At 38.2% G+C, this 23,942-nt stretch overlaps 1 protein-coding gene and 1 non-coding gene across 2 annotated transcripts in view; both read right to left on the reverse strand.

Annotated features, from left to right (window-relative positions):
- Herc4 (HECT and RLD domain containing E3 ubiquitin protein ligase 4) overlaps positions 1–23,942 on the reverse strand; it is a 72,992-nt gene that overhangs the window by 43,982 nt on the left and 5,068 nt on the right. Inside the window, exons 4-7 of the mRNA XM_059243905.1 lie at positions 10,331–10,490; positions 4,759–4,835; positions 1,480–1,701; positions 103–194 (exon numbers count right to left, since the gene is read on the reverse strand). Coding sequence (XP_059099888.1) covers positions 103–194; positions 1,480–1,701; positions 4,759–4,835; positions 10,331–10,490 — 551 coding nt within the window. The remainder of the gene's footprint in view (positions 1–102; positions 195–1,479; positions 1,702–4,758; positions 4,836–10,330; positions 10,491–23,942) is intronic.
- On the reverse strand, positions 9,740–9,820 carry Trnaa-agc (transfer RNA alanine (anticodon AGC)). Its single transcript has one exon. It is a non-coding gene; the product is annotated as a tRNA-Ala (tRNA).

Genomic DNA, 23,942 nt, shown 5'->3' on the forward strand with positions numbered 1-23,942 from the left:
ATTTCTGAAACACAAACACTGCTCAAGTTTAATAGAAATATCATGAAAGCATTCACTATGAGAAAATTACTGTGAATAATAAAAAGTTTTATAATACAATACCTTGGTTAATGCAGCAGTATGATCTTCTCCGCAACAAATATAAACTATTTTCTGAGATCTTAGTGACTTTAGTAAATTAGGAACATACCTATCTGAAAATTCCAATAAAAGATGTTAATGATATTTTTTAAACTAAAATTCTTCTAAAATGTGCTTCCTCTACAGATTTCCAAACTCAGCAGACATAATACTAATTTTGACTATCAATCAAAGACTTTGTAAGAAAAAAAGTTTATAAAATTGGGTTTCCAGGGCTACCAATCTCTACTCCTATGATAAAGAAGGATTCAAAGATGAGAATTCAATCACCCTATGCCAATGTGCATAAGCCTGAGCAATCCAGTTCAGTGTTTCAGATTTTCTACATGTGTATCATTATTTATTCTGTAATGGCTATGCTCAGATCCTACACAATAGCCTGTCATACTTTTTGCTTTTTGTGGCAAAACATGAACATACTTTTTATGCAGAATAAAAATTATCTAATTCTGTGAGGGAATTATTTACTTATCATTATAAGTTGTTATTGGCTAAAAACTCATTTTGGCCATCTCAGTCATTAAAAGTATGTTGAACTTTACAAACTGTGATTTGAATACCAAATATTAGTATTCAAAATACTGGTAGATAAAAGATCGTAACTTTAAAAAATAGTCATTTTTTAAAATTCAAAACGTTTATTTTCAAGAGTATCATCAGTATAAAAAGTTCAACCAAAAATTAATCTAATAACCCCAGATCATATAAATCCAACTTGAAATACATCGACTGAATGCATCATGTTACTTTCCTAGAGTACTGCATGCATGTTCTACCAGAAAGCTATATGCACAGTTTCTTCACTAATTAATTTTATAGCTTCTTCCCATTAATGGTGGCCAATACTGGAACAACACTGGCTACCAACTTAAAGTAGTATTTGTAAACCCCCAATAATGAAGACTTAGACAGCATAAACTTTTTCTTTTCTTTCAGTTCTGGGGATTAAAACCATAGCCTCCTGTGTGATAGGCAAGCATTCTACCATGGAGCTATCTATAACCTCAGTCCAAATGATTGAAAGAATATTTTTCTTTGAGGGGGAAAAGGTGCTGGGGATTGAACCCAGGGACCTTGTGCATACTAGGCAAGAGCTTTTCCACTGAGCTATATTTCCAGCCTCAATAAACTTTCCAATTTATTATATGCTAATTTTTAGCCTTCCCATGATCTTCTCAAAACATTATCACATTAAAATTTTAAATTAACACCCTCAGCTCCACCTCTATTGGTCCTAGGAAGATGTGGGTATACATTTCTCCAATACTCTAAGAATCACTCACTCATCGCAGATAATGATCTTTTAAAAAACATACTTGAACTATAATGAGAACCTACCATTTTCATCATTAAGACCTAGCTGACCAAATTTGTTACGTCCCCATCCAAAGATAGCCCCAGAAAGGGTGAGTACAAAACTATGGGCTCCTCCTGCTGCAACTTGCATGAACGGAATTCCAAGTAAAGACTTGATCAGCTGTGGTGAAGTTTGCTTTTTACAGTCAATGCCTAGACCCAGTTGGCCATATTTATTCTGTCCCCAACAAAAAACTTCACTTGCTGTAAGACAAAAATCATAAAATTATTTTACACACATACAATATCATTGCAGATCAACTACTCTTTTGAGACATCCTCTCATTAAATGAAATCACATGCTTCCTAATAATGAAGTTTGTTTCTTTACATGAAAACATACTACTACCTAGAAGAACACTCCTTATCAGTATACCTTTCAGTTTCAGCAAACACTAGTAAATACTGATGCAAACTAAGGACAAACTCAGTTCCTTATGCTCTACAACAAAGGACTGTCTCTTTCTAACAGTCCTCACCTTTCACTCTTATTCTCTAACTTCTCCAAGTACTCTTCTAACTCAAGGCTTCAGTTATCAACTAACATATACAAATGTAAACAGTAAGAAACACCTTGTAACCCACTGCTTATCTGATATGCACATATGGATGTTTCAAAACTACTTCTAATTCAGTACACCCACACTGAACATGGCTTCTGCCCTGTTTCCAATTCCCATACTTCTCTTCCCAGTGTTGCCCTTCATCAGCGGTCACATACCCAGGGATGTCTTGTCCCTTCTCAGACATCGCCAAATCTAAATCTACCAAGTATTACCAAGTTACATACAGTTTTCTTTCTAGTAAATAGACCTATTTTTAGCATCCTTCCTCATTCCCTTCATCATTTTCTCTGCTTGTCACTTGATTGATCTGCCAGACCATTTCACAACTTCAAGTATTTTTTATTAAAACAACTAGCAATAATCTAGTAAGCAATATAATGAGTAAATTTAAAAGTTCATACTACAAAATAGTATGCATTTCAAAGTAAGCTCCTAGACTGGGGAGACGGCTCTGCTGGTAACGTGGAAAGGAGTTCAATAGGACCCCAGAAACCATGTGGGAGGAGGGGAAGCCAGGTCTGGTGGCATGCTTTTGCGATCTCCAGCACTGGGGAAGAAGAGCCAGTGATGACTCTCAGCTTCACTGGCTAGTCAGCTTATCCTAACTCATTTGGTAAGCACCAAGCTAGTGACAACCTGTCTCAAAAAGAAACCCCAAAAACCAAAAAAGAAAAAAAAAAAAAGAAAAGAAAAGAAAGAAGAAAGGGGACAAAGGGGTATATGGCACCAGAGGTATAACTCCCAAAGCTGTTCTTTGGATCCAAACCTATGCACACATGATTAAATAAATAACTTTGAAGTTAGCTTCCCTCCAACTTTTAAAATATTAGGTCCCTGACTCTTCTTCAAACATGTACATATATATGCATAAAGAAACTTCAGACAGGTGTGGTGGCTAATGTCTATAATCCCAGTACTTGATAGGCTAAAACAGATTGCGCCTAGTTTAAGGGCAGCCTGGGCTACAGAGTAAGACTGTGCCTCAAAAACAAATAAAATTTATTAAAAAAAACAACAACAACAAACAAACAAACACCACACAGGGTAGATCTGAGGGGGAAAATCTAGTGCATTCTCATGCTCTTAGGACAACCATTTCCTCACTCACTGTACTCCAGCCACACTTAGACTCCTTTGCACTCATGTGCTGTTTTCACTGTCCGAATCACCTCCTAACTCTTTGTTTAGCTCACCTCTAGTCTTCATTCTTGGAGAGTCCAGATAAATCTCATCCCCATGAAACGTTCTACAAACTGTAAACTCTTCCACAGCATCTAATTACCCTGTAACCTGTGGGATCCTATGAGGTCTAGTGGTGTAGCTGATCACGCACTGCATACTGCACATTTGAGTGCGTACGGTTCACACTAAATGCTCAGAAAGCAGCTTGTTACCTTACTATGATACTACCTAAAGCTAAATGCAAAAAAGAAAACCCAGCTCCAGATGTAAAACTTTGTTGGTTTGTTTTTTTCTGAGACAGGGTTTCTTTGTGTAACCCTGGTTGTCCTTGAACTAGGTCTGTAGACCAGACTGGCCTCAAACTCGGAAAACTGTCTTAATGTATAAGTTTTTACTAAATTAAAACCTAGTATTTTGTTCACAGTAGACCCCATTGGGCATTTACTAAAACAGTAAGTAACAGAGGCACTGGCACTTATTTTTTGAGATAGCCTAAGCTGAACTGGAACTTTTAGAAATCTTTCTGCTTCACCTCCCAAAATGCTGGGATCATTATAGATATGTACCACCATGCTGGGCTGAATTTATCACTGAATTTTTATTCTTGTGTAAGTCTCTGTGCGTGTGCACACCCACAGAGTCCAAAAGGTGTTAGATCCTCTAGAGCTGGAGTTACAGAGCTGCCTGAAATGGATGCTGGGACCTGAACTCAGGTCCTCTGGAAGAGCCATTTCTCCTGTTCAAGTTTGTCTTTTTAAGTGATAACACAAAAACTAGGGGAGATTCTCTAATTCATTTTCCAATCCTCAGCTGGCATATGAATAAGTTAAACCAGAAAGAAGAATGCAAACAAAACTAATAGGTATTTATCCTCCTCTGTGCTTAATTCCTAAAAAACTTAGATATAAAATTTAATGAGATGGGGGAAGGCAAGCTTCCTCTGCTTTGAAGTAATAGCTTTTAAATATTTAGTAATTAAGACATACAACCCAATATGGGGCCTATATAGTAAACAAAAACTATGTACTGAACAAAAATACCCAGTGAAAACCATAATAAAGATGTTAAGGTATTTGGAGATAAATGAAAACACTGGTGTCAGGCAGTGGTGGCTTACTCCTTTAACCCCGGCACCCAGGAGGCAGAGATAGGCAAATCTCTGAGTTGGAGGCCAGCCTGGTCTGTCTACATAGTGAGACCCCCATCTTAAACAAACAAATGAAAAACTAGTAAGAAAACCTTAGAGAATCACATGGAGAAGTGTCATGTTCATGAGCAAAAAACTTAACACTGTAGAGATTACTCTGAAACTGATTTATAAACAACACAATCTCAATCAATATTTTAGCAGTTCTGTATGGATGGAAACTAATAGCTGATTTAAAATACATATAGAAATGAAAAGGAATCCAGAATCAGGACAAATCTTGTAGAAAGAAGAAAGCTAGAGGCCTTTTTGTTCAAAGCACGGAGCAATCATCTTTAGGAAGAAAACAAAAGGCCAATTGCTTACCTTTAGAAAGTGCAAGTGAATGATAGTAACCACATGCAACCTGTACTATTTGGATATCCGAAAGACTTTTAATATTTCTAGAAAAAAAGGAGAGCAGAATCAATTCCCTGTGTGTAACAAGTGGATCTTGTATGCTACTTATGTGCTAGTCACTGGCCACTTACTAGGTGCGAAATTGTCTTTTCAGGATGCACTATCTTTTTCAGTCAGGCTAATTATCAAAACTTCAGGCTAAAACCAGTAATCAGAATATAAGCATTTAAAAAAAGTAAAAGATGGGCTGAGAAAACACCTTAAAAGACAAAATAGGGGTTTGTGGATTTAGCGCAGTGGTAGAGCACTTGCCCAGGAATTGCAAGGCCCTGGGTTAGGTCCTCAGCTGGAAGGGAAGGGCGCATGGGGGGGACAGGGACAGGACGCAAAACCAAAAAAACAAATAAACCAAAAAGACAGAACAGAAGCAAAGTGCACCATGCTTCAAGATGCTCTTATCATTTAAACATTTTCTTCCATTATCTAATACTTTTCTTAATCTTTACAGTGTGAAACTTGGCAGTTTATTTGGAATACTAATTATTCTAAAACTGGTGTTCTCATGACTCGGAACTGTGGACCCTATTTCCTCCCCCTAGTGTACCCTTCTCAATTTACACCCACAGCAGTGGCATCTGTGTCTCAAGTAGGGAAATTTAGTCCATTCACATTTATGATAATCAATGATGTATCTTTTTTTTTTTTTTTTTGGTTTTTCGAGACAGGGTTTCTCTGTGTAGCTTTGTGCCTCTCCTGGAACTCACTTGGTAGCCCAGGCTGGCCTCGAACTCACAGAAATCCGCCTGGCTCTGCCTCCCGAGTGCTGGGATTAAAGGCGTGCGCCACCACCGCCCGGCAAATGATGTATCTTATTTTTTGCTCTCTTGTATTCTGTCTTCACACTTCTAAATTTATCTAACTGCAATGCATTGTACTTCCCTTTTGCCTGATAACCTTCTACTACTTTTCTGAATGAATGTTTTCAAGAAAAAGGGAAGAACAAAGTTCTCTTATTTGTCTTTTTCTGATATTGCCACCAGACCTGATTCTGCCAACTCAAAGTCAGGAGCAACTTCTGAACAGAGTTTTGATACTTATGATTTTCAGGAGGCAGCTTTAGTGAATCAAATTGTGAGCAGGAAAAAAGTGAGTCACTCTAACTCCATATTGTATTTAAAATGTTTTTATTTAGTAGATATGTTCTTTTTTTAATTATTTTTTTTTTCATGTGCACTGGTGTTTTGCCTGCATGTATGTCTGTGTGAGAGTGTTGGATCTTCTGGAACTGGAGTTATAGACAGTTGTGAGCTGCCATGTGGGTGCAGGGAATTGAACCTGGGTCTTCTGGAAAAGCCACAAGTGCTCTTAACCACTGAGCCACCTCTCTAGCCCCCTGGATATATGTTCTAAACTACAGAACCTGAGAGCTGTGCTGCTTCAAAACAGCAGGTTCCAATGCACCTTCAGTTTTTAAAATCATGACAGAATGCCATAGCAAAATAAATGCAAAGGAGCTAGAAACAAAAATACATGGATGTGTATAATTGTGCTGAAGTTAGTATTTCCTGTTACTGCTTATGGATACCACCCACATCACACATTGATCTTTTCACCATATTAAATTACTCATCAGGAAAAAAGCCTTTTCCAGTTATTAATCTGCAAGTTCAAGTAAAATATTTCAAAATACTACATTCTCACAGAACACTACATTTTCCTGTCTTCCTGTCCAATTAAAAATGAGCAACTAAAGCCAGGCATGTGGTGGCACACGCCTTTCAGATAGAGGCAGGGGGATGTCTGTAAGTTCAAGGTCAGCCTGGTCTACAGAGCGAGTTCCAGGACAGCCAAGACTACACAGAGAAACCGAGGGGGGGGGGGGCACACGACTGAGCTAGCCCTGGTGGAAATCTCTGGAAAAGAAAGCAGATCAGAGTTCCAGGTCACTTTCATCTACATAGTTTCAGGACAGCCAGGGCTATGTAAACAAAAGAGTAACTGAGTGAATTACAAAACCCAAAAGCAAATACCTGCTACTTCTTTTTTGATTTGTTTGAGACAGACTCACTTTGTAGCCCAAGCTAGCCTGCAAATGACAATTCCTCTGGTTCAGCCTCTTCACTGCTAGGACTGAAGGTGTGGATCACCACAACCAGATCATATAAGCTGCTTCTAAGAAACTCAATTTACCTCTAAGGACACAAACACAAGAAGAAGCAATGGAATAAGGTACTCCATGCAAACAGAACTATAAGAAAACAGTAGCAATACTCCTGTCAGATAAAATGGACTTAAACAGGGCTGGAGAGATGGCTCAGAGGTTAAGAGCACTGGCTGCTCTTTCACAGGTCATGAGTTCAATTCCCAGCAACCACATGGTGGCTCTCTTCTGTGTGTAAAGGTGTACATGCAGATAGAGCACTCATATACATTAAATAAATAAATCTTTTTAAAAAAAGAGCATTATGTAATGCTAAAGAGGTCAATTCAACAAACAATAATTCTCAATATAAGGTATAGAATATTAGAGCATCCACATATGGAAAATACTCTTGGTATTCTAGACCTAAGGTAGACGTCAACTCCAACACAGTAACAGAGGACTTTAATGCCCCTCTTTCCGTAGTTGACAAAGAATCAGCAGTCAAAAGATCAAATGGGCTTAAAACCAACTACAGAACCTGATATACAACAGCACATGAAACATTCTCCAGGGTAGGTCTTAACAGGCCACTAAACAAATCTCAGTAACATTTCCTCCCTTTTTTCTTTGTCTGATACAAAGTCTCACTTATTCTGAGCTGTCCTCAAACTTGTTATGAAGCCGAGGATGCCCTTCTGAGCCCTCGGCAGCCACCCCAGTGTGGGGATTATAAGAGTGTGCCCATCACACCTGGGCTGCATTGTTGCTAGCAACAAGTAATCTCTATCAAATGAGATTTGATTCCATCCCTAGCCCCTCAATAAAAATGTAAAGAACAGAATCTTACTGAGTGTCTTTCTCAGTCACAATATAATAAAACTGGCAGTCAGTAAGTAACAAGAAACGACTGGAGACTACACAGTAACACAGAACTGAAACAGCTTAGCTTTAAATAGCCAAATGGGTCACAGAGGAAAAACTTCTTGAAAAAGGGGAAATGAAGACACCATATAGCCAACCTATGGGCTACAGCAAAAGTGGTACTGAGAAGTTTTTAGCAATCAGCACCTCCATTATAAGACAGAAAATCTCAACACTCAATTCTTATCCCAAAGATAAAGAAGAGCAAAAACAAGTCAGGCAGCGGTGGCACACACCTTTAGTCCCCGCACTTGGGAGGCAGAGTCAGGTGGATCTCTGAGTTCGAGGCCAGCCTGTACACAGTGAGTCACAAGAAAGGAACCCTGTCTCAAAAGACCCAAGGAGGGGGAAAAAAAGCAAACCAAAAGGTACCCAACATTAATAGATGGAAAGAAAAATAAAGACCACAGCAGAAATAAAGAAATAGAATTTTTTTTAATGTATAAAAAAGTTTTTCCGCAGATGAAAACTGGCATCCCCCTGACCAGACTAAAAAAGCAGTCATGGGCTTGCTTTCTTAACACGCAGATGGTTCAGTACCAGAGCACTTACTGCCGAGCCTGACACGCTGAGTTCAATTACTGGAACCCACATGATGGAAAACCAACTACTTTCTGCCAAGTTGCTTTCTGATTTCCACATATTCAAACTGTTGCACATATACACCCACATATGAACATACATGCAAAATAAACAAATACTAAAGTCATTTTAAATAATCTCAGAGATAAAAGGGAGATATTATAACTGATAGGCCAGACTGGTCTATAGAGTGAGTTCCAGGACAGGCACCAAAGCTACACAAAGAAACCCTGTCTCAAAAAACCAAAAAAACAAAAACAAAAACAAAAACAAAAAAACACAGAACTGATACTGATTCTCACATTATTTCAAAAAACTCAAGAGAAATTAATTCATCTACTCTGATAATAGTAACAAATAAGGACACAACATAAACGACTAGAGACTGAAGAAATATGTATAAAAGGAGCATATCTCTACATAATAAAGATGTTATAGAAAAAGCTAACAACTAGGGGGCTGGAGAAATGACTCAGTGATTAAGAGCACTTGCTGCTCTTGTAAAAGATCCATATTTGTTTTTTTCAGCACCCACATGTGTCAGCCCACATGTTGCTCTCGGTCAGTGGCTCTCAACCTATGGGTCGCAACCCCTATGGGGGTCGAGTGGCCCTCTCACAGGGATTGTGTATCAGATACCCTGCATATCGGACATTTACATTATGATTCATAACAGCAAAATTACAGTTAAGAAGTAGCAATGAAATAATTTTAAGGTTGAGGGTCACCACGACATAAGAAACTGTATTAAAGGGTTGCAGCATTAGGAAGGTTGAGAACCACTGCTCTAGTTCCATAAGATCTGATGCCCTCTTTTGCCTCTCGGGGCACTCACGTGGTACATACACATGCAGGCAAAACATTCATACACATAAAAAAAGAAAATCTTAACAAAAAAGCAAGAAGTTAATAACATACTAGATAAAAGCTCAATGTTCTCTCCGAGATCTAAAACAAGAGCTGGGAATGGTGGTGTGTATCTTAAGTCCCAGTATTGGGTGGGTAAGTGGGGTGGGGTGGGGGCATCCATTTCTAATGGATGTCTATAATAAATTAAACAAACAAAAATCAACAAAGCCTTAAAAAAAGGTCAGAGAAACATGCAACCAATAGATATTTTTGTTTGTTTGTTTGTTTTTGAGACAGGGCTTCTCTATGTAGCCCTGGCTGTCCTGGAACTTCCTGTGTCCAACTCAGAGATCCGTCTGCCTCTACCTGAGTGCTGGGATTAAAGGTGTGTGCCACCATGCCCAGCAACCAATCAGTATTAAATCAATATTTTTTTTTTTTTTTTTTTTTTTTTTTAAGAGCTGAGGATCGAACCCAGGGCCTTGTGCTTGCTAGGCAAGCGCTCTACCACTGAGCTAAATCCCCAACCCTTAAATCAATATTTCAATAGCTGGGACACTTGACAGAGTGGAACCAGTAGCTTAAATCTGTCTATTCCATTCTAGAAGAAAACAATTATTACTTTTCTTTTTTTTTTTTGTTCGAGACAGGCTTTTTTATGTGTAGCCTTGGCTGTCCTGGAACTTACTCTAAAGACCAGGCTGGTCTCCAACTCACAGAGATTCACCTGTCTCTGCTTCCCAAGAGCTGGGATTAAAAGTCATGTGCTACCATACCTGCCATCCTACTTCTTTTCTTTACAAACAGAAATTTTATCCATTATGGAAAAAATATCAGTTATATAAAAAATAGTCAACCAAATACCTCAACCAAATCAATAACAAGAACCAACTTAGTAAATTCTTAAAAGATTCAAAGGGGAGAAATAATTAAGCAACAATACTTACATGCTCAGTAAGCAGAGTGCTCGTCATAAGCAAAATGATTTAGATAAACAAATTTATTATAAAAGCTTAAGGACCTCTTTGTGGTCACCTTTGTTACCTGGGTACTCTGATACATTCCTCTGATCCTAGTAGGCCAAGTTGTCCATCAGAGTCAAGACCCCAAGCAAACATCTGGCCCTTGTCATTAAGTGCTACGGTATGAGCTTCTCCACATGAAACAGCTACGATATTTTGGGCATCCAGGGCAACAACCTGCTCTAACAGAACAGAAGTCAAGAAGAGAAACATTACATTCTAGTCTTGAGTTGAAATAAGAATAAATACATTCAATTCTCATTATCTATCAAAAGCAAGGAGATGCTTAAACATAAAATACAACCAGTTGTTTTGAAAAAAATTAACAAATATGCTCCATATATAACTCTCATTGTAATAACACCATAAGGTATAAGTGACCTGAACATCTTAGAGAAATTCAGGGCTCATCAAGATGATCTCAGAAGACAATACTCTATTCAAAACCGCCAATAAAAAAGAAACCAATTAACAATAACCTGGGCTATTACTGGAACTTTAGCAGTGTAATTGTAATTCAGACTTACTTTATCATACAGACACTACAGTGTAGTATTCTTAATGAAATAATCTCAACTGGCAATTTATTTACAGATCTTTGTTGTTGTTAAGTTTGAGACAGAATCTCACTATTGCAGCCCAGGATGGCCTGAACTTGGAATCCTCCTGCCTCTGCTGCCCAACTGCTGGGATTACTACAGGCATGCACCGTCACTCCAGGCTCAGATTTTAAAATGTAAAATCTATTGGATATGCTGAATGGAGAAGTAATAGGTAGTATGTCCACTATAAATAGTAGGTTTTATTTTATGGACTCCTACTTTAGCATCAACAGCTATAAACCCCCTCATGTGGTTAAAATATGCTCAAGTTTTAAATCAAAAGTAGGCAGCCAGTGACACCCAAAGTATCCCTTAAGATAGGCTGTGCTGGGGCTGCAGAGAAAGCTCAGTGGGTAAGAGCACTTGCTGCTCTTACAGAAAACCTGGATTCAATTCCCAGCATCCACAGTGGCTTGCAAACACCTGTAACTACAGGTCCAGGGGATCTGATGCCCTGTTCTGATCTCCAAAGGTACACATGGAAGGTATACAAAGGCACATGGTATACATTTAAACATTCAGAGAAAAACTCATACACATAAATCTTTAAAAATAGATATACAATGTTTGTTAGTGTTTCACCAGTAAGTTTTTACATGCCATTTGAAATTAACTTTATAAGCTTAATAAGAATGCTACATTTATTATCTTCAACACAACAGAAGCCTCATGATGAAAGCAATTAAAACTCTGTCAACCAGGGTTTCTTGGCATACTAATTTGTAAATAATGCTATTCAATAATGAAATTGACTACATCCAAAAAACTGACATTCCCACACATAAAGCAATTGACATTATATCTGGATTAAGATCTTGCTTTTCTTTAAGTAGGAGGCTAGTGCTAAATAACCTCCAGGAATCTATACAACTCCATTGATACACTAAGCACTTACCTTAAAAGTATCCTGAGTTGATGTATACTTGAGGCATGTACACTTGGCCTTACTACGTAGATCAGGCCAGCTTAAGGCTGCAGCAATCCTCCTGCCTCTGCCTCTGCCTCTGCCTCACAAGTACCAAGATTACAAGTGTGCACATCAGGCCAGCTTAAGGCTGCAGCAATCCTCCTGCCTCGGCCTCTGCCTCTGCCTCACAAGTACTAGGATTACAGATGTGTACAACCATGCCCAGCAAGGTGATAACTCTTCAAGCTAGTGCCCAGTACACTGAAGTTTATTACACCAATCTCTCACTCTTTGAGTTATTCTGTACATGTTTTAATAAAATTATATTACAGAAACACACATACAACAAAAAAACAAACAAAACAGGATATAACATGACCTTCCTCTAAAGGTCAAGAAAACTAAGAATCATTAGCCTACACAAACAGTCTCACAAATCCTTTTTGTTTGTTTGTTTGTTGTTTTTGTTTTTTGGGGACAGGGTTTCTCTGTGTAGCTTTGGAGCCTGTCCTGAAACTTGCTTTGTAGACCAGGCTGGCCTCAAACTCACAGAGATCTGACTGCCTCTGCTGGAATTAAAGGCGTGCCCTACCACAGCCTGGCCACAAATCCCTGGCCACAATCTCTAAATTACAAAGGGAATTGAAATCTATTACCAATAACAGAAACTCTCACACATAGTGGCACACACCTTGAATCCCTTCAATCTCAACACTCAGGAGGCAGAGACAGGCAGATCTCTGTGAGTTCAAGGCCAGCCTGGTCTACAAAGCTAGTTCCAGGACAGGCTCCAAAGCTACACAGAGAAACCCTGTCTTGAAAAACTAAAATAAATATTAATTAATTAAAAATAGCAGAGGCTCCTCCAAGTAAGTCAATATCTCACTAAAACAATCCCAAGGGAAGTAGCAAAAGAAAACAGTACAGGAATGAGTTAAGACTCCTTGGTTCTCCATTTAACCAATTTTGAGCACTTAAATTGCATTTCAATGGCTATGAAATCAAAGGCATCAAAATCTAATGTGTAATATAAATATCTAATGTAAAATATTAGACATTAGTAATAAAATATACATTTTTGTGCTCTAAGCACTAAAAATATAAAAATAAAAGTTTGAGAAAAAAACAGTAGAAATAAGGATTGTGATTAAAGGTTAAACTAAAGATATGAAAAAGATACCATGTGAACAAGAGATGTTTATCTGGATTTTGAAATACATTAGGAAGGATTCTAGAAGACAGTGATACTTAAGTCATAAGCTTAGGAAAGCAAAAGAGGATTCATGTATCCATTAGGAAAATTCAAACTACTAGAACAAAACAAAGATAAATCAAAAGTGAAAAGACTGATGGGGAAAACATTTATGCCTCAGAAGGAATAATTTTCCTAATTCATTCATTCATTCTTGAGGCAGGGTCTCACCACATAGCTTAGGTTAACCTTACACTCACAATCTTCCAACTTTAGTCTCCTGAGTACTGTGGGTACCACCAAGCCCATTCCAATTCTTAAAGATTTCTTAGGGAAAAGATCAGTAATTCACATGAAAACTTGAAAAGATCAGTAATTCTCATGTGAACTTCATTCATAGAAAAACAAACAGCTTTTAATTATATCAGAGATGCTCAACTTCGAGAAGAAAAAAAAAGGCAAATTCAAACTGCACTTCAAGAGAAATATAACTTTTTTCTGCATGAACTAAGCTTCAACACAAATTTTATCTACTCTGCTGGGGATAGGTTATGCCAAGGAACGTCAAGAGACTGCCAGTAAACTAACAAACCCGAGCATGCATGGCTACGCTTACATTAGACAAAACAGACCTCAAACCAAAACCTATTAGGAGACTAGGATTGTCATTATTTAATAATAAAGGGTCAATTACCACAGAACATAATGAATGTAAGTATTTACATTACACCAAAGCACCTAAATATAAAGCAAGCATTAAGGGACATAAGTAAGAAAACATACTCCAAAAGCAGTAGCGGACTTAATCCCCCCTTTCGGACCGAAAACTCACAAGGAAATACTGGACTGAACTGTAATCTAGACTAAATGGTCCTAATGTGTAATGCACATGAAACACTCTTGTTTAACCACAAGTCTTAGCAATTTAAAAAAGACAGAAACCTTATCCAGTATAATTTTTGACTATGAGCAGCATGAAACTAGAGATCATTAACAAGAGGCAATCTTGATAGATGGACAAATACATCAGGCATGGTGCATGGCTTTAATCCCAGCACTCAGGAGGCAGAAACAGGCAGATCCCTGTGAGTTCTAAGACAGTCAGGGTTACACAGGAAGACTCTCCACAGGACCACACAATGGGAGGTGAAAAGTCATCTTCTGTAGTTGTCTCTGATCCCCACATGTAAACTATAGCCCACGTGTGCACTCAACTCCACCATATAATTTTTTAAGTCAAAATAAATAAAAATAAAATCAATAGCCAACTATAACTTCTGACATTTCCATGCTTCCCATGGGAGGAAGCATCACTGTTTTCCTGTCCTATGTCATCTTTAACATCTGAAGATAAAAGAATCCTGTCATCCATTGTCTTGTTCCAATACAGCATACCTCCAAGCATCACCATGTTTTGGTTTTCTAGTATTTTAGCAAAGTTCTTGAATAAAAGTTACAACAAGGCCTTTAAAGACTAAAGGGAAAGAAGTACTTTTGTGCCTAGTACAACCAAGACACAAAACACTAACTGTTGAATAAATGCCTAAACTTCAGCTATAATGAAGAGATAGACACTGGCCATCTGGAGACAAATATGTGAATACCATGGCTTCTAACAAGGCCATATAACAGGTATCAGGTAAATATGAAAAGAGCCTAATACCCAAATTATTATTAGTCAGACCTATTTATGTACCCCCCTCAACTCCAACATTAGCAGCTTTTTAAAAAAGCAAACCTCTGAGTACTAACCACATGCCAGGCCATTGTTCTTAGCACTGCATGTGTTATCTCACTTAATCCTTGCCCCCCACCAGCAACCCCCCACCAGCTTACCATGATTATACTACTTTCATAGAACAGAACAGAACACTCAGATACACAGAGGATAAGCAATGTGCCCAAGACAATATACCTACAGGCAACAGACCAGGACTATAACTAAGTTCTTAAAGTCCTACCTTTTAAAAAATGTATTTTGCCAGGTGGTGGTGGCAGACACCTTTAATCCTAGCACTCGAGAGGCAGAGGCAGGTGGATCTCTGTGAGTTTGAGGCCAGCCTGGTCTACAAAGTGAGTAGCGCAAAGCTACACAGAGAAACCCTGTCTCAAAAAACCAAAAAAATAAAATAAATAAATAAATATATATATATATATATATATATATATATATATATATATATATATATATATATATATAGCAGGCTGGGGAGATGGCTCAGAGGTTAAGAGCACTGGCTGCTCTTTCTTTAAAGGGGGGGGGAGGAGCTGGGCGTGGTGGTTCATGCCTTTGATCCCAGCACTCAAGAGACAGGTGATTCAGGCCAGCTTGGTCTGCAAAGTGAGTTCCAGGACAGCCAGAGCTGTTACACAGAGAAGCCCTGTCTCAAAAAACTGATAGATTGATGGATGGATGGAAAGATACAGGTAATGTAGGTAGGTAGGTAGGTAGGTAGATAGATAGATAGATAGATAGACAGACAGACATAATAGATATATTTGCACTGGTTTAGTGTAGAAAAAGATACAAAGTGAAGTCTATCACTCATGTCCTTCATCAACCTACATATTCTCTGCCCACCTCTGAACCTACAGTAAGTACTGAAACTTGTTTCAATACACCTCTAAGTCAATATAAATGGATTTACCTAACTTTCTACACTACATTCTTCTATATTTTATTTTTTTCCTTAGTATATTAAATGTCTTCCCATTCCAGTCCTCAATCACATAGCACTGCATTACATTACCATGGTTGGATAAATTATAATTTTGCCAGTTTCCAAAAGAAAGATTAAGGTTATTTCTAATCTCCATAAAACGTTGTTGCAATACAAATGTAGCTATTGGGTAGCAGCCCAGAAACTGGACTTCTCAGATAAAAAGCACAGTGCTGTCAATTCTTCATCTAGGTCACACACACTTTTTTACACTGACCCTCAGTTATTACTCTTTTTATTGTTATTATAAAGGGCATCTTCTATTATTTCATTGAACTCATTTTCACTGTGTTGTGTGTGTGTGTGTGTGTGTGTGTGTGTGTGTGTGTGTGTGTTGGGGGCGGGGTAATGAATGAATGAATGCATATGCCACAGGTGTGTAGGTACCTATGGAGACCAGAGAGGTCACTGAGACTCCCAGGAGCTGGGGTTACTTTGGAAGAGCAACAAATGCTCTTAACCCCTGAGCCATCTCTCAAGTCCTATCCTGGCATTCTTATTTTTCTCACCCACAAAAACAAACAGGGCTGAACTGTGTCACAAACCTGTAATCCTATCACAGTTAATTCAAGGTCAATCTAGGCCAAACAGCAAGACCCCGTCTCAAACAATAAAAAAGGAGTGAAAGTTGATTTTTTAAGACTTTTGGGTAATACAGAAAGGATTCAACAGTGCCTGACACATATGGTGGTTATTATCAGTTTTGAATACCAGCACTGTATTTTTAAAATAATAGTTCATAAAGTTTCCCATATGTTTTCCCCTTCCTATACACTGCCATACCAATTTCTAAATGTATGCTTTCTTCCTTATTTCTACTTACAGGCTTACTCAACTGCTCACCCACATATACGTGTAAACATATGTTCATGCAAAGATAACCAATTAGCTTTTTACGTGACTACTCTTCAAAAGGTAAGTGTAGGCCAGGCAGCAGTGGCACATGCCTTTAATCCCAGCAGCGGAGGCAGAAGGATCTCTGTGAGTTCAAGGCCAGCCTGGGCTACAGAGTGAGTTCCAGGACAGGCACCAAAGCTACACAGAGAAACCCTGTCTCGAAAAACCCAAAGTAAATAAATTAATTAATTAAATAAAATAAATGAATAAAATAAAAAAACTATTTAAAAAGGTAATTATAGTTTCATGAGGTTCATTACTGTTAAGATGTAATGAATAGCAAATACTTGATCACAAAGTATGTATATAGTAATCTGTAAGTACTTGGGATCAATTCAGGGAAACAATCTGAGTTCTACACTCGACAAGACAGTCTCTGCACTGTTTTCCAGTCAGGATTTCTCTGTGTTGCCCTGGCTGTCCTGGATCTCACTCTGTAGACCGGGCTGGCCTCGAACTCAGAGATCTGCCTGCCTCTCCCACCCAAGTGCTGAGATTAAAGGCTAAAGGCATGCACCACCACCACCCCCACCGGGCTAGGGTTGAGTCTTAAAAAGAAGTAAGACCACCAATTTCTACTAATGATAGTAAGCAAACCAGCCAAATTCTCCTCGAGCTGTTTTCAGACGCTCCCAACTCCGTTGGTAAGGACCTCTTTTCATCTTCCTCTAATGCCTTCCCCCTTCTATTTGCATGTCACAAAACAGTGTTACGTCAAAGGAACTCTTGCCCACTCCAACAATTCACCGTTTATAATCATGATTACTTCAATACTAACAACCCAGAAAGAAGTATCAAGCCAAACGCAGTAATTAACTTGATAGGGCTGCATTTGTTCAACAATAAGCAAATAAACCTATTAACAAAATTCAAATGATCAAGGTTATCAGATGGTATGGGAGCCCACAAAGGCTTCTGAGATCTTACTCAGGGTCTGAGAATCTGAGCTTGCTTTACCCAGCAGCGCTGCATAAGGAGATGATTTGGTAACAGGAGTGGTTACCAGGTGTTTGGAAGGGTCTACACTTGGCTGTATGGTGTGCTTTGATCTAACAAAGGGGAGGTCTTTTGCTCCTCCCCTTGCCATGTTATAAAAAGCTGGGTATTGACTCAGGCCCTTCTGAAGCTATCCTGTGTTCTTTTCTTCTTGTTGTCTAGGTCTCTTTCTATCTGATATTTTCTTATCCCTCTTTTCTCCTAAGAACTCTTCAAAAGGTGGGAGGACTCCCACAAGATGGTACCTGAATGTGGTAGTTTGAAAGAAAATGGTCCCCAAAGGGAGTGGCACTATTAGGTGTGGCCTTAGAGGAAGTATGTCACTGTGGAAGTGGGCTTTGGGGCCTCATCTATGCTCAAGCCACTCCCAGTGAGACAGACCACTTCCTGTTGCCTGTGAGTCGAGATGTAAGAACTCTCAGCTCCTTCTCTAGCACCATGTCTGCCTGCATGCTGCCTTGGTTCCCACCATGACAGTAACAGACTAAACCTCTGAACTGTAAGCAAATCACCACAATCAAATGTTTTCCTTTAGAAGAGTTGCAGTGGTCATGGTGTCTCTTCACGGCAATAGACATTTTCATTTTATCACTTTATAAAAACAGATAAAACTATGCCTGTGGCTCAAACCTGTAATCTCAGAATTTGGTAATCTGAGACAGGAGGGTAGCCATGAGTACCAGGCATCTCAAAACAAACGAACAAAAATAATAATAATAATAAAATAGAAAACAGATAGACAGTCATTTATGACACTTTAAATTTACAAGTTACTTTATATTCACTAGGTACTTTTAACAGTTTCCAAAGGCTGACTCAACCACAAAATAATAGCTATGTAATTAATTACTTAGTACACTGGAATAACAGAAAAATTTACAACCTACCTAATATACCTAGGGGAAAGCAAAACTGGAAATAAACACTTGATGCTTTTAGTCACAATTTTCTCCCATTTTTTTTTATTCCTTACTGCCCACTGAACTATATTACAGTCACAACAAAATTTACCTCACCAGAATCAGCTCTCTTCAAATAGAAGAGGTAACAGTCCTAATCATGCTGCATCCTCTATTTCCAATCAATGACTCCACCTGGGATCATAGCTGGCTCTTTATCATTACTGACATACAATTCACTTCCATAAAGTTAACAATGTCCATCTTTGGTCTGCCAAATCTCTCCTGTTCCTTCGTTTAAAGAACTATAACCATAGTTAAAATAATTACTTTCCCAATTCTCCTCTCTTCAATTCTTCCTTTATAAAAACTATTTGCCCACTAACCAAATTAAAATCAAAACATCTAAAAATTTTATAGTTCAACCTGCTGTAAACACAGTTGTCTATCATCTTAAAAGTACATATGCTCACAAGAATGTTGTCTGTAAATCAAAGTTCCAAAATACATTCACTTGACAAGCTTCTGATAGAACATAGTGAGCACTGTACGGGATTTATGTTCCCTATTCTCAGACAGTCCAGCTAAATGGATTACCATTCCATTCCTAACAAGGCATCAAATCTTGTTGTTTTTAAACTAAATTTTAAATCTTGTTGTTTTTAAGATTTACTAATTTATTATGTATACAGTGTTCTGCCTGCATGTACACCTTCATGCCAGAAGAGGGCACCAGATCTCTTTTCTAGATGGCTCTGAGCCATTATGTGGTTTCTGGGAATTGAACTCTGCATATCTGGAAGACCTCTGAGCCATCTCTCCAGCCCCAAGTCATGCTGTTTTACAAAGTTCTATTACCCATCTTTGTAGTTGGGGATTTTCTGAGACAGGATCTAACTGTGAAGTCTTAACTAGAACAGAATTTCCAAAACAGATCAGCCTGGACTCAGGTTTGCAGCATTCCTCGTTGAGTCCTATGATTACAGATGTGAGCTACCATGCTCATCTATTTTATACAATCATTCATCTGTAAACAACACTGCTGCATCTTTACGTGTACTCCTATGATTTGTGTCTTTATTTTCCTTACATGACTTTCAAACAATGTTCATTATATTGTACCCAGAAGCCTATCAAATGAATGTATTCTGGAACTTTCATGCACAGACAACATTCTCCTGAGCATATGCATTTGTAAAACTACAGCTGTGTTTAACATTGAAAAAATAAGTTAGCTGTCTGTTGTAGATACGTTAAAATTAAAGGTTCTAGTTTTTTCTAAAGAAATAGAGATGTAAACAAGGACTACACTTATTATACACAGTCATGGCAGATAAATATAAATGGAGAGAGATGGAAATAATTTTTTTTTTAAATCTTGAATGCTAAATTATCACTAGTTAACATTCTAAAATTTTTTGAATATTTTATTTTGTTCATATGTATAAGTGTTTTGCCTACATGTATGGCTGGACACCACATGCATGCCATGGGAAGTGACCACCCAAGGAGGTTGTCTGATTTCCCCAGGGAACTGGAGTTACAGATGGTTGTAAGCCACCATGCAGTTGCTAGAAATCAAACTCTGGTCCTCTTGAAGAGGTACACTTAAAGGGTGAGCTATCACTCCAGCCCCTCAATATTTTTTTAATATGGAGAATAATTAGCTGATTATTCATGCCACTGAAAACAGGTTGAGAAAAATATATTGCCAGCTTGTAGTCAGAAACATGAGTCAAGGAAGGATTCAAATGAGAATACTTTTGTATGATGTCATTACACTTGATTTTTTACCTTCTTATAATTGCCACATTTTCTACCAAGAATGTGTACTACTTTTGTAACCAGAAAAAAATATGAAAAACTAAAACTGTATTCAGAATTGTATGATAACAAAGGGAAAAAATCAATCTAAACTTGTGTATTTAAAGAAGCAAGGAGCCGGAGTACAGCATAGTGGTAGTGCTGGTCTAGTATATTATACAAAAGACCCTGGGCTCTATCTCCAGCACTCCAAATAACAACAAAAAAGAAGCATTAGTTTTGAATAATATGTGGAAAATGTGTTACTAAAGAGTCCTAAAAATGCAAAAATAAATTACACCAAGCTAGAAAATAAGACAGAAGAGTCCAGGTAAATAAAATTTTGGAAGCACTAATGGTCAAGAAATTCCCCTTTATAACTAAACAAATTGGTTTTGATTTTGTTGGTGATAGTGTATCTCTACATAACCCAGTCTGCCTTCCAATTCTTGATCCTTCTGCTGCAACCTCCCAGTGCTAAAATTAGAGGGAGGGACACCACCACATCTAGCACCATTTTCCTTGCATGTATCACCGCCTTGTTTTCTATGGACAAAGAACAAGTCCAGGGAGAGAGAGAGGAGAGAAAGAGGCTTGCATATGGCTCCTTTTACTACTTATTTTCCTACACTATCTCACCCAACTACTTATTTTCCTACACTATCTCACCCAAATAAACCCTTGTAACAATGTTTAAGGACACCTTTTGTATCAAGAGTTTAAAAAAATCTCAACATTCAATAATACACTTTACAGTTTAGGAAAGTGGAAGTCATTCTTATTTCTTCGAAACAATTTTAAAAATACATGGAATGTGAGAGAACCATGCTATATTTATATAGCATACTGAGAATAATGGAAACCTAAGAATCCTTAAGAAGTCTCTAAGTATGCATAGGTGTGGGATGGGCTGGAGAGATGGCTCAGAGGTTAAGAGAACTGGCTGCTCTTCCAGAGGTCCTGAGTTCAATTCCCAGCAACCACATGGTGGCTCACAACCATCTGTAATGAGATCTGGTGCCCTCTTCTGGCATGCAGGCATACATACAAAGCACTCATACCCAAAATAACAATAATAATAATGTGTGGTGGTGCATACCTTTGGTTCCATCACACAGGAGGCAGAAACAGGAAGATCTCTACTAAAGTGGAGGACAGCCTAGTCTATAGTAAATTCAGGCCAGCCAGAGTAACAGTGTGAGAACCTGTCTCAAAAAATACAAGAACAAAATCTCTGAGCAGATGATGCAAACTGACTAGGCTGCCATTTTACAGTGTTAATCCTTGGTGACTGCCCAAATTATGAAACTGAAGTCTACCATGCAACCCCCCCCCTTTTTTTTTTTGGTGATAGAAGCAGTATTTTGGTTTTCATTTTCTATTTTTGAGGGAGGGTCTTGAAGCCCAGGAAAGCCTCCAACTAAATGATCCTTCTGCCTCAACCTTCTAAACACAGTCATCAAAGCAACCTTCTGAACAACACTCCTCTAAGCACAATAATATACCAAATACAAAGAAAATCCTGAAAGAAGCCAACTACATTTTTTTGCGTGAGTTGTTTATATAACACAAGCAAACCAATGCATCCCAGAGACAGTCTTGATACAACATAAATTAAGTAATCTTGTTCTAATGCTAGCTAGCCGTTCAATCAACCCTGTATGACAATTACTACAGTCTTCTGATAGACCAGCACAGCAGTCAAGACAATAAAGAAATATATGAGAATACAAAACAGACACAAGAAAAGTAAGCACTGTTTGTCTAACTATTCTTGGGCTGCGGCATCGTTGAGTGTCACAGTGTTTGCTTCTCGTGCATGAGGCCCTGTGTTTGATCTAAAGTAAACCTCCCCCCACCCCCCCAAAAAAAACCTGTTCCTACCACACAGTGGTATAATGCAATCATCTTGGTAAATTACTGATTAATTTCAACAGGCCATCAAATCGAATGGCAAGGAAACAATCTGTGCATCAGCATCTGGCCTGCCTCAAACAGAAGCTATTACTGTAAATACCGCTAAACACAAGCACACGTTAGTGGCTCCAGGAGGAGACTGGTAGGCTTAAGCTTTCAGACTCAGTTTACGGCTGCTCGCCGGCCACCTGCTGTTTGACAAGTTACTTACCAGCTTGTGCTGCCATTTCTCCAAATTTATCCCCTAAGATGAGGATAATTCTTGCAATTTGTGTCACAAGCATTTTGAAAGGGACCATGAGTTATTGTGTAATGCTCTTGAAACTCCTCAGATGTGGGTCCTACACAAAGTAAAGTATTATTATACATCTCTCTAGCAGCATCTGTTTGCATTATGACTTCCCCATACCTGAAACTGTGATTCCTGGGCACTGACCCTTCTCACAGTGCTCAGAGCCAAGCCTCAAGTCCTGACCTAGGTCATTCTTTTTACAAGTCGTTTATCATCTACATCTTTCTCTTTCTTAGAAGGTATTCCGAAAATTAAGACTTACAAAACCCAGTGAGCTTCAATCTTGTATGTTTTGGCAAAATAAGAAATATGTGGAACAATTTGGTATTTCTAATCTAGAAATAATTTACCATATTTACCTTTTTCCTACACTATTTTTAAAAATCCAATTGTATATAAAAGGACATTTCATTGTAGATTTATGTTTTATGAACAGAAAGAATAGGTCAGAAAGTGAGGACTCAAGAAAGGCAAGCAAGCAGCTACCGCTGTGACCACACTGCTTTCACCGGACTGACCAAGAAGAGACAGTGTTGTGAGGCTGAAATGAGATACTCCATGTGAAAGAACCTGGAAAACCACAGAAAGCTACCAAAATACTCCGTTTAACAGAATGATACCATCATTTACAATCCTGAAACGGCTTGGCACGGCTACTATACGAGACCAGTAAAACAGATGTAGGAAACATACACTTAAAGTCAACAAGTTAAGACTGGATATATTGTGAGTCAAGAAACCTGTTAGGAAGTTTACTTTTAACAAATTACTTTTACATCTCATAAGTGAATCTAGAAGTATACAAATAAAGCTAACAATTCATTTAAGTGGACAGATATACTGAATAAATATATTTATTTGTAAGCTAAGAATTAAGAAATTGAGGAATGGGGCTGGAGAGATGGCTCAGAGGTTAAAAGCACTGGCTGCTCTTCTAGAGATCCCAAGTTCAATTCCCAGCAACCACATGGTGGCTCACAACCATCTCTAGTGGGATCTGATGCCCTCTTCTGGCATAAAGGTGTACATGCAGATAGAGCACTCAAAATAAATAAATTTTTAAAAAGGGAAAAAAAAGTTTAAAAAAAAAGAAATTGAGAAACTAGCTTTAAAAGGTATCCAGAAGTTTCTATAGCAGGAAAAAAAATACATGAAGGTGCAAGAGACATTCATTTTTTCTTGCACTAATTCAGAAAGAGCTAGTAGTGAGGTCATACCTATGTAAGAGAACACAGATGGATATGGACTTAACCTAATACTCTTGGTATAATAAATGTCAGAAAACGTTTTATGATTCCAGATATATAAAATATCCAAAATGGAAAATTCTCCCCATAGGTCGTATGTTCAAACTACTACACAGCAAGGCCAACCCCTAAATGTGACTCAAGTAACCTTAATGATGCTAA

This window comes from Peromyscus eremicus, chromosome 16_21 (genome assembly GCF_949786415.1).
Source record: "Peromyscus eremicus chromosome 16_21, PerEre_H2_v1, whole genome shotgun sequence".
NCBI classification, from domain to species: Eukaryota; Metazoa; Chordata; class Mammalia; order Rodentia; family Cricetidae; genus Peromyscus; species Peromyscus eremicus.